Source organism: Furipterus horrens, unplaced genomic scaffold (assembly GCF_987537825.1).
Source record: "Furipterus horrens unplaced genomic scaffold, mFurHor1.1.pri manual_scaffold_11, whole genome shotgun sequence".
Taxonomy (NCBI): domain Eukaryota; kingdom Metazoa; phylum Chordata; class Mammalia; order Chiroptera; family Furipteridae; genus Furipterus; species Furipterus horrens.
Genome location: NW_028327181.1, coordinates 75,511,433 through 75,523,056, shown reverse-complemented (window position 1 = coordinate 75,523,056; position 11,624 = coordinate 75,511,433). Strand labels below are relative to the sequence as shown.

General features: G+C 46.7%; 1 protein-coding gene across 1 annotated transcript; it reads right to left on the bottom strand.

Moving 5' to 3' along the window:
* Positions 1-2,688: 2,688 nt before the first annotated feature.
* Positions 2,689-9,153, bottom strand: SLC35B1 (solute carrier family 35 member B1). The gene is made up of 9 exons (XM_090292509.1): positions 8,925-9,153; positions 8,156-8,259; positions 7,424-7,554; positions 7,105-7,135; positions 6,378-6,535; positions 5,323-5,449; positions 4,455-4,561; positions 4,142-4,295; positions 2,689-2,915 (listed from the first exon to the last, which is right to left on the bottom strand). Exons 1-9 carry the CDS (start codon positions 9,128-9,130, stop codon positions 2,863-2,865), a joined length of 1,071 nt encoding a protein of 356 aa, XP_090148635.1. The 5' UTR covers positions 9,131-9,153; the 3' UTR covers positions 2,689-2,862.
* Between the last annotated feature and the right edge of the window lie 2,471 nt (positions 9,154-11,624).

Sequence of the window (11,624 nt, the reverse complement as noted above, 5' to 3'; positions counted from 1 at the left end):
GCTCCTCTCCCTCAAAAGGGCATGTGTCCAAGACACAACAAGACCTCAGGGACCTGAGTTCTAGTTAATCTCTCAGGGACATACCCAGGGACCTCCCACAGGTCACCCAACCTTCTCTAACTTGTTTGGTCATTTCTAAAAGGTGCAGATGCTTGCTCAGTCCTCTTCATGAGGGGGTCACAGGGCTGTGAGAAAACATATCACGCATCGCTAAATACCTCACCTTAAAGACTAGCCAGTGTTTAATTCCTGCCCCTTTAAGTCCTTTGAAAAATAATTATAATTTTTGTCTTCTTTTTAATTCCAGAACAGCTTTCTCCATGGTTTTACCCCAAATCGCATGTGTGGGCCACTCCCTTGCCCTGGGCCAAGAGGTGCACAGGAGCTGGCAAAACCCCTTTACCAGGAGCCTGACCACAAACAGCAAAGGCAGACCTGACAGTCTGACCAAAACACACTTAAATACAGTCCACCCCAAATTAAGAACAGCGTTTGGGAAAATTTGTGCTGGTTCCCTCCCTTCTACACATAGCTGAGAATTAACTGCACGTGAAAGTCCTTTGATCTTTAGAAACCCAAGGCATCAGGCCGCCCGGGGTTAGGAATCAACAATACGTTTGTTAGAACTTGTCTGGAATTTCCCATTTATCAGCCCTATTATAACCTCACAGAGTGCCACTGAACTGAGCCTAACCTGGTGCTCTCAGTTCCTGAGATCCTGTAAGGAAGCGTGCCGCCCCAGACAAACTGGCAGCTTACGCAGCATCTTCAAATATCTTCCAATGGAGCTGAAAGATGTCTCACTGCAGAGCCACTCTTCTGCCCCAGCTCTCACTTGAAATGACTGGAGGCGCTAGATGGAGAGGAACCAGTTTAACCCCATTCTCCACTTGGCGGTGGAGCCAAAACTCACTTCCTCCTCCTTTCATCTTCCCACACTCTCTGCAGCTCAAGCCTCGCCTTGCCCAGACACCTTCCTACCTTGTTACCCCTGGACATCTGAGATGCAATGATTCGTTTACCCAACTCCCTGTTAGACTATGAACTCCCTAAAGGCTAAGTACTGGTGCTACTCATCTTTGAACTCCCAGCACATTCACAGTACGTGGCACACAGAATGGACAGGACTGGGTTTCTAGCTCATTGTTGGTGGGACACGCTTGCTTTAGTATCAGGTTGAGGGCCAGGCTGAGCTGTTGAAAACCCTGTCTTGCTCTTGACTCGCATTAGGCATACCTGAGACAGCTGGCTGGAAATGGCAGTGGGCAGAGGGAGAGGATCGGTCTGAGAGCTGGGAAGATGTCTCATTAAAACAGTAGGCCCCGGGCCCTGGTAACATGTTCTAACTACCTAACTGATCCACAGGAGATCATTCCAATAGAGAAGAAGCTAACTGATGCAACTTTCAGGATGAAGAGCACACAGCAGGGAAAGGGGTGAAGGAAGGAAGTTCAGCCAGATGTATGGAAAACCTCTTCTCTCCAGGAGCTCAAAAAGAGAGCGGGCCTTTAGGGCCAGAGCTGCAGTGACATCCGGGCCCAGGAGAGGGAGATGAGTGCGACTAAGGCAGGGCTTGAAAGGCTGGGCAGGGGGGTGGAGAGGCAGGGCTCAGGAAGGGGGCTGGGCTCCCATCTGGAGGGCCCAGGGGCCGGAGCTGCTGAGCAGATGGAGTGAAAGCTGCAGCTGGTGGAAATGCACTTTCATGTGTAAAGCGTGGTCCCTGGAGGACTGCGATTTCCAACTCTGAAGGCAGCAGTGGGCAGGTGGCTCTGCTCCATGCTCCGCCTTCTCCCCCATTGCCACCCAGAAAACTCAACAGCGGCTGTGTGTCAGGACTCAGCCACCATGCCTTCCGCCAGCATCCCTTTGCAACAGACAGAAGCTGGCGTGGTGATACCTTGCCACAGCCAGGATGGCAAAGGATTGCAATGCTTCAGCAGCTGAAGAGGGCAGGAAAATAGGAAGGATTAATCCAGCCTCCCCAGGAGGGGACCAGGTGGACTGAGAATAGACAGAGATGGAGAGGGAATGAGACTTTCCAAAGCTGTTCATGACATGCATATTGGGTTTCCGCTTTTGGGTGAAGGGAGGCAGTGGAAAAATGTGAAAACACAGCAGGACTCTGAGGCTCTGGGCTCAGTTTACCCCAACCTCAAGAAAAGTTTCTCACCCCGGCCAGGTGGCTCAGTTGGCTAGAGTGCTGTCCTGTACACCAAAAGGTTGTGGGTTCGATCCCCGAGGAAACGGCTGATCGATGTTTCTCCTCCCCTCTTCCTCTCTAAAATCAATAAATATATCCTGGGGTAAGGATATAAAAAAAATTTTTTTAAGAGAGGTTTCTTGAGGAGAGGATATGTATAGTTTTTTTTTTTTAAAGACATATTTGCCGACCAGAGCTTTGAGAAAGTGATTTTTTACATTCTATAGCTCAAACACAGCCACCTGCCTTGGCATATTTAGACCCTTACCAGTGGGAGGGGAGGACACAAGCACAACTATGCAATCTATTCAAGTTCCTCCCTGTAATGGTCAGGCCCTTGAAGGAATCAGCAACCCAACCAGGTTAACCACACTGGAGAGGAAGCAGCTTGGGCAACAAGCATCAAGCTCTGCCGCTTCCCTCGTTCTCTCTTCGTTTGTGTTAGGCTGTGCTCCGGGTCGTCAAGAACAGAAAACGGCCGACTCTGCTTTGTTAAAATCCAAGTACTTTTTTTTTTTAATATGTGATTTTGCTTCCTTTAAAAAAAAACAAAAACAGACTGGAGCCCAGTCCTTTATCCCTACTGTGTCCGTTTTCCCAAGAGATATCGCTATTAAAGATAATAATTTAAATATTCTTGCAGTGGAGGTATGTCTCTCTTCCTAGTGGGATGTCTTCTTGGCTCCTTTCCCAAATTTGGCATCAAGACCAAGACCTATGGAAAGGGAGAAAACGGGCTAAGCGTTATGAGGAAAAATAAATACCTACTAATAATTTGGAGGAAAAATAAAAGGTGAGCCAAGGTTCTCCAAAACTGGGGCTTTAAGTAAAACTAGTTTCCAAACATGGGTTTTATAAAACTCCCTCAGAGAAAAAGAACGACATCAGATGAAAAAAAATCACCAAGATACCAAGATACTGGTAATTATATCTGCACCCATATAGATATATAGATTATATATAGAGATAAACAAATAAAGTACAGCAAGACTGAAACATAAGAGTCAAAATTTCTAAGCCTGTTCTCTCAGCTTGTCCATAACAAGCATTAATAGGGAATAAGCACAATGATTTTACCCTGTTCAATGTCTGGGGAAACCTGAGTCACTGAAAGGAAATCACTGAAATGAATGCTCATTAGGAAGGCTGGATTAGAGGTAATGCTTCCTTTTCTCTTTAAAACAAGTTTCCTCATGACATAGGAATTCTACTTCTGGATATTTACCCAAAGAAAATGAAAACACTAATTCAAAAAAATATGTGTTCATTGCAAGATTATTTACAATAGCCAAAACATGGAAGCAACCAAGTGTCCAACGGTAGATGAGTAGATAAAAAAGATGTGATATATATATATATATATATATATATATATGACTACTAGCAATAAAAAAAGGATGAACCTAGAGGGTGTTACGCTAAGTGAAATAAGTCAAAGGAAGACAAATACTGTATGATTTCAGTTATATGTGGGATCTAAAAAAACTAAAACAAACCTAACAAAACAAAAATAGACTCATAGAACCAAAGAATAAACTGATGGTTATCAAAGGGGAAGGGGGATGGGACGGTAGGTGAAAAAGGCCAAGAGGAGTAAGAGGTACAACTTTCAGCTATAAGATAAATAAGCCACAGAGATGTAGTGAACAGCACAAGAAATACAGACAATAATATTGTAATAACTTGGCATGGTGACAGATGGTTACTAGACTCAGCGTGACAATTACATCGTCAGGCATAAAAATGTTGAATAATGTTGTATATCTGAAACGAATGTACTATCGTATGCCAACTATACTTTAAAATATTTTTTTTGAGTTTTCCCTATAATAACTAAATAAATTTCATAAACATACAAGTAAATTTTAAGGCAAAAAATAATTAAGCTCTGTCACTGTCTCTCTGCGTGGTCCAGAGATGCCTGCTGTGTATGGAACTCACCCAAGAACACAAGCACAGTGCCCACCCACTGCATAGGGCTGATGGGGTTGGCGAAGAGGATCACAGAGGCCAAAATGGTGAAGAACTTTCGAGTTGTGGTGATGATAGAGCAGGTCAGGGGACCAAAATACACAACTGTCATGAAGATGAAGCTCTAGAGAGAGACAGAGAAAGATGCGGTCAGGCTGGTTCTTGGGCAATTGCCACAAGGTCTCAAGTCTATAACAGGATATCAGGTCTAATCTTGCCACCCCCCTTCTCCCAGCCAGGCCAATCTCTTGGGGAAGCCCCGCCACCCCCTCAAGGCACTCACCTGACCCAGAGCACTGGTTAAGCCAAAGAGCAGGATATTATAGATGATGGTAGGGTGCCTTTCAGCAAAGCTCAAGAATTCCCAGAGCTCCCCAGTGAACAGGATTCCTAGGAAAAAATGCAACAAGATGAGTGGTGCATCTTTCCATCCACACCCCTGCACACACCTACACACGGCCCGCTAAGTAATCTGAAAGGCAGTGAGATGCGGGCAATGTATGCAGTGAGCTGATATTATCCCATCAGGCATCCTTTTCCTCTTTTCCTGATTAGAGAAACTAACTAAAGTCCCTTCCAAGAAAGGCTTGAAAGTTCATTAGTTACTTCTGCCAAAAGTGACCGAAAGCAGAGATCCTCAGGTGTTGTGGAGATACTGATCCACACCTCCCTAGCTCAGGGCAGCCAAGCCCGGTCACCTCCAGCCATCAGCAGGCTCCTCTGTTAATCCTAGTTTGCGATACAAAAAAACTTCCTCCTGTGCCCAGATTTGGAAAAGGTTATAATGTACTAATTTAAAAGCAAATGCATTCGCTTTGAACTATATTCAATATATACCACATACCAGTGTCTCACTTCCCTTAGAAGATGGCAAGTTCCCAAGGTATCCCTTTGTTCTACTGCCACATGTCTTCCCATGTTACCTAGCATAGTATACCCCAGATTGTGCCAGGAACGAGCAGCAAGCACAGCCTGCTAGTGCAGGTTTCTCCAGGACAATTCTCGGGAGCTTGGACATAAGGGCATCTTAGAGTCAAGGCAGGACTTTGGCCCAGGCAAAGCTAGCAACTGGCATCTGAGCTAGAGATCACCTGGATAAGGGCAGCCTGCCCTCTGCTGATACATGGAAGAACAACAGAACTGCTTCTTACCAGCTCCCAGCAGCAGTGTCGACCAAAGGTTAATGTTCAACATCATCTGGTTGGAACCTGTTTGATAATGAGCCCGCATGTGGTCCTGGGAAACACCTGTCAGTCCATCCAGGGTCAGAGATAATAACTGGGGGGAAAAAGGATACAACTTTCAGTGAGAAGGCCAACAGTGCCCCTCCCCAACCCAGGACACAGGACTCTCACCTTTCTGAGACTCCTCAGAAAGCTATTGCTTAAGACAGAGTGCCATTTGGTCATGGTGGAGGATGGGGAGAAACCATGCAAGCTCCCTTGTCCCCCAGGCACTAGAATGACAGGCTATCAGCCACACAAATAGTTGTAGTCAGAACAGGGCAGGAAGGCTACCACTTTCCAATACAATGCCATGAGGCCTGGTGTGCAAGGATTTCCAACAGGTTGAGGGGAGCCACATACATTCTTCCATTGAAGCTAGAGAGAGAAAACCTATTCCCAGTACTCCTGGCATGGAGGAGAGACTGGGTACTGTGCAGTGTTACCACTAACCACCACTTAAAAGTCATGTGACCATGGGCAAGTGACTTAACCTCTGTTTCAGGTTCTTCATCTGTAAAATGGAGATAATCCTATTTGTTATGAGATTATTGTTGTAAAACTTAATCAGTTAGTATGTAAAACACTTGGAACAGTGCTTAAATACACAGTAAGCAATAGCTACTATATTTTTATTTATTTTCAACTCTGGCTTCCAGGTTCCTCAGAAAGCCACAATGAGAGACACACTATTCCTTCACTCTTTGTTCTCAGATCTCTGTGATGTCACACCAGCATTTAGACACAAGCCTCAGAGTCGTCCCTTCCCCAGGAGAGCAGACCTGCAATTAAGTATTTCAAGCTTCCCACTATGGGTCTTAGCAGGGCCAGGGGCCATGTAGCAACAGACAAAGACCAGAAATGGGGACAAGGAACATCGCAACCTTCCTCAAGACATATAACTGGCCTTTGCCTGCCAAGGTGGGGTTTTTCCTTGGTTAAGACTATTGGAAAAGGCTGCCTTTCCCACCAGGATCACATACCAGGAGCAGTTCTCCATAGCCAATTGTGTGTTCTTCCATCCCAACTACTTTCTTGGGTTTGTACATGAAAAGGGCCACTCCAGCCACAATTAACAACACACACAGGTACTTGGCCATTGGGTACTTCTTCTTCAAGAGGGTCACTCCAAGGAGCATGACTACAGGGAAAACACGAGAGTGGAAAATTCAGGTACCCGCAGGCATTGATAAGCCCAACACTCTCCTCCTAGGAGCCAAGAAAAGACCCATGGGAGAAAAGAATGTCTGAGAAGGCAGGCCTCTAGAGGATAAGAGGAGGGTGAGGCTGGCACCTAGACAGAGGATTGAGCAACAGGGTTGAACAGAGAGTATAAGGCAGGGAAAAGGCAGAGAACCAAGATGAAAGGTCCAGGAAGGAACAGGGCAAAGGTAGGCTGAATGAGGAAAAGTGAAAGGTTGAAATTAACTGATGATCAAAATGGGGTTGAGGGTGTCTAGTGACAATGCAAACACATGGGACACTAAAATGACTAACCACATGAAGCTTCTAGCTCCCAGCTTAAGCATATCCAACACCAAATGAATTGATACAATGACAGGACGGCAGGGGGAAGGAATGGAGGGTAGTCCCTGGAGATAGCTATGATGGGATGATGTAGCCTGAAGGGATACAAAGCTTTAGCAGAGAAGGTGAGAACTTATACAAAAAGTGAGGTTGGAAGATGGAAGACCATCTTCTTCTGCTTACCTGGAATCGGTTTGCAGGATTTACCAAGGACCTGAAATTAAATTCAGCAAATAATTTCTGAGCATGTGTGATGCGCCAGGTACTATGCTAGGTGCTGTGTTAAGATGAGTAAGTGTGGGCATGCACCGGAGACCGCAGCCTCAAAAAGCAGCCTTATCGTGGCCATCCCACCACCACTCCTCCTCAGATCTATGGTTCCTTGCACTCTAAAGTTCTCAAACACACTCTCTTTTTATTTAAGTCACAGACCTGTGGGAAGAATCCTTAGTTCTTTTCAAATAACTTCTGAGGCAACCCCCAGCCTGTCCTGAGATTTCACCTGAGTTGGGTAGTTGACAAACTGTAGTGCTGAGTTGCTGGAGACCATGGCACCCAGATAGGAGATAGAACAGGCAGCATAGAGCCAGCTCCGAGTACGATCCACCCTGGCAGTGTCAAAAAACTGGATCACTGGGAGAAGAAAGAAACAAAAAAAGACAAGAAAAACCTGGTGGGAAAAACCTAGAATTCGTAACTGAGCAAAAGTTGCAGCCACATGAAAGGAACTGGCCTGTCAAATAAGATAAGAAGTACAAGCTATTTCTGTCCTCTTGCACTGGGAAACCTCTGCTGATTATTCAATTTTCCAATCCTACCTAAGCTTAACACAAGATGACATCCAGGGCAGGGGTGGGGCGCTCATTCAGTTCAAGGGAGTAGTTAGCCTGCTGCTAGCCCCCAGGGAACAGAGAAAAGCTCAAACCATGTTTGAAGTGGACACAAAAAGGAAAATCAAAGGGACAACAACAACAAAAAATTAAGTAGTCTCCACGGGGATCAGAAATACAGAAGGCCCATTCTCTGTGTATTTCTAATGCAGTGGGTCTAATTTAAGGAAACAGGGTTTTACTCCATGCCAAAGTCATGAGCTTTATAGACTACATAGAGAGTCTGTGTTAAGTGCAAAAGGAAGTGGGGACCTTAAGAGTTAGACCTAAAGGTTGGATAACTGCCTAATGCCCAGGATACAAAACGGAGGTGGCACATAACACATTACTATGTAGGTACTCACAGATCTTGGCAAACACAGCATTTATCACACATTGGATGAAGACCAAAGTTAAGGCAAAAGTGAACTTCTCCTGCTTGGCTCCCTCCCCATGCTTTCCTCTTGTTCTAGGAATAAAATGCATGGGAAAGAAAGGGGAGAAATCAGTATATTTCCTTCAATGTCATCTCGTATGTCCAGAGCCACTGAAAGCTTTGAAATCACATTGCCTCTCTGGATGTAGGGAAGTTTGGTAAGGATCACTGGGCTCTATTACAGAAGGACCTGATTTTTTTGGATTTAGAAACTAGACATCCCAGTCTACTAATCCTGTAGCCTAGGACAAGAACATCCGTAAAGGATGGAGTTAAAAGAAACGTAGAAAATTAGATGGTGAAACGAGGCACCTGGGGCTACAGCAACAACGCTGAGGGCGAAAGTCTGCTGTCTGCAAGCATCTAGGAGCTCCAAAGAGGCACCGGCACAAGTCACGGAAACCTGCTTGGGTGTGTAAGTCTCAGCCTGTAAAACCCAGGCCCTTAGAACCAACAGGGCAAAAAGCAATTAATGGAAGAAAAATCACCAGGTCCCGAGAATCCAAAGACCAACTTTCCCGTTTTGGAAATCTGGGGAGGTTGAGCCTCTCTGCAAAGGTGTTGGGGTGCTGGAAAGGAGGAGGGCAAGTAGGAACACCGGGCGCAGGGGCGTGAAGACTGTGAACCCGGCCACAGGGTAAGGGGAGGAGGTGGGATCGCGGGGAATGTCTGTTTCCCGACCCCGGGGACCCGCTCACATCTTTTCCTGCAGGATCCCATAGTAGAAATAGCAGACAAAGACACCGAGAAAGCAGAGCGGCAGGCGCAGCCGGTCGGGAACCAGGGAGCTGCTAGCGGCCATGAGACGCCCGGACGACCCGACCGGAGACCCGCTCACAGCCGGCAGTGGCAGCGGCGGTGACAGCTCCAGTCGGACATCGCCGACCGGCGACAGGGGCCTCATAGGAGCTGCATGCGACCGCCTCTCAGCAGGGCCCAACAGCCACCGCCAGAACTGCCAGCTCAGGGCCGCCTACGGAGCAACTTCTCAAGAGCCCAGAAACCTCTTCCAAGGACAGGGAACCCATCCTAGTACCTTGTCTTCGTCCCTAGTGGCCAGCAAAGCTAGCTGCCTCGAGGTTAAAGTCTTGCCCTCCGGATTTTTCCGATCAGGCAATTCCGAGGACAACTGCAATCCGGAGCTCAGTGGGGCGACCTTCGAGTTACGCGGGCGTGGAGTGATGATGTATAAGGATGTGGAGGTCATCGATTGGCTGCTCTGTGCGAAGACAGACAAATGGGCGGGGAGGTGGTGCGGAGGGCTGGGCAAATCGAAGTCTTCTGCCCGGTCGGCCGTCAGGCTTCTACTGGGTCCTAACGCCATGAAATTCTTAGTGGAGCCTTAGCGCCCCCTAGCCGCTGCCCAGCATTAGCAACTCTACCTACCCTCTCCACCAGAAGAACGTTCAGGACCCGGAGTTTGAGAACGATCCTCCTGCTAGGACCCTTCACTAGGCTTTCAAGGGTGGCAGGGGTCTTGTCCCAGCTCCTTCACGTAAAGGCAGGGCAACCTACGCACGACACGTAAATTCTGAGCCACAGTTTTCTATCTGTAAACTAGGAATAGATAATTAGTAATAGCCACTTGTCACCTCTTGACTGTTCTGAGGATCAAATGAGCTGAGGTTTGTGAAAATGTTTTATAATTGTAGAGTGGGCTTTGCACGTTTAAAGCATTATGATTCATTCTTCTTTCTCAACCCTAATCTTCCTTCCTCATATCCTGGAGGTAGAAATGGAAGCTTACTGAAGAGAATTTTCTTTAGGGTCTCACAACTTAACAACCATGGAGCAAACCAAACCCTCCTGCTGCCCTCCAGATTCTTCCTGATTAATGAACTCCTCGTTGGAGCCCTCCCTTAGCCAAGTATTGGACTTCCACCTGCTGGACCAAGAACCAGGGAAGACTGACCCCAGGTTTTTCCACTACCCACCCCAAACCCTATTTATTTGCACGGGGGGCTGCTAACTGGGGAGAGGCGCTTTCTCCCCTTCCAGCAGCATGCTCCTCTGGCACACCCGCGGGCAAAGGAAGGAAACTCAGGGCAGACCACACCCATCACCCTGGGCCTGACTCACTAAGGCTTTGGGGAGTAGGCCAACTATCTTTGGGGGGTGGGTAAGAGATAGAAGGTAGGGTCTGTCCTCACCCCCCTCTCTCCTTTATATTAGTGGGGCAGGAGGGACCCCTACACATTAGCTTTTGCACAGTGTCTTTTGCACTGAATCAGTCAGTGATTCCAGGGCACCAAGCAGCAACAGGGTGAGAGAGACCTGGGTTCCAGTTCCTAGAATGACCTCTTCGCCAGCTGGAATTTCAAACAATTCACTTGACCTCCGAGTCAAGTTTCCTCATTTAAAATGAAAGGAAATATACTAAGTGGGCCCTGGCTGGTGTGGCTCAGTGGATTGAGGTTGCTGGTTTGATTCCCAGGTGGGTTGCAGGCCAGGTCCCCAGTTGGGGGTGTATGAGAGGCAACTGGTCAGTGTTTCTCTCCCTCTCTGTCTCCCTTCCTTCCCCTCTCTCCAAAAATAAATAAAATAATAATTTTTAAAAGTCGGGGAGTGGTTAGAAGCATGGGCACTGGATTCAAGTGATTTGGTTGCCAATCCCAGCATCATATCTTTGCCTTTGGGGTAAACTTACTCAATCTTTCTGTCCTTCCCTCATGAGTACAATGGGATCTATCGCATTTTTCTCATTGGGTTGTTTTAATATTTCAAAATTTTATGCAAGCACTTAACAGGGTTCTCTGATGCTTAACAAGCCAATGAACTGTAGTTGGGATAGCTGCCTTTGGAGTTTGTCTTGAGGTCTTTCAGACAGATACAATTGTAATTACTATGGCTGCCCTTGGGGTTGTCAACTTTTCATCCATACAATGGGGATTAATGTGTTTTGTGAAAACTCTGTAAATTGCAAAGAATCCCTCTGAATGTTGGCATGGTTATTCCCACTTCCCCCCAAAACCTAGAAGCTCTTACAGGTGTGGCACCATAATAGGTAGGAGGCAGCAAAAGGACAAGAAGTTTCTTCTACTAGTCAAGGAACACTCACAATGCTGAATTGTCTTCCGTGGGTCACCCTCCTTTCCTCTCTTGAGATCCATTCACCCTAGGGAGCTTTTCTGGACTCAAGAAAAAAATGGTTCCTTCACTGCAACTCTACCACACTCTTCACTCTGAATAGCCTTTCCGGGGATCCACTGTTTTTATGTCCCTGTACAGAATCCAAGCCTAGTAGCTTGAGGACAGGGACTCTGTTTATCTACAGCATTATGTGTTACATAAAGGCTCTTCTTAAAGACAAGTCATCAATATAATACCCCCAATTTCCATCCCACTCCCCACTCCCACCCCCAAATATTGAACAGAACCTCAAGCTGCTGGGAATACTT

What these genes read in the sequence shown, in the direction of transcription:
- SLC35B1 (XM_090292509.1), bottom strand. Translation starts at nt 9,130, where the DNA reads ATGAGGCCCCTGTCGCCGGTCGGCGATGTCCGACTGGAGCTGTCACCG. An exon ending in GGGATCCTGCAGGAAAAGAT is followed by an intron (nt 8,260 to 8,924) that starts GTGAGCGGGTCC and finishes TTTTATTCCTAG; the next exon opens with AACAAGAGGAAAGCATGGGG. An exon ending in CACTGTGCTTGTGTTCTTGG is followed by an intron (nt 2,916 to 4,141) that starts GTGAGTTCCATA and finishes CCCTTTCCATAG; the next exon opens with GTCTTGGTCTTGATGCCAAA.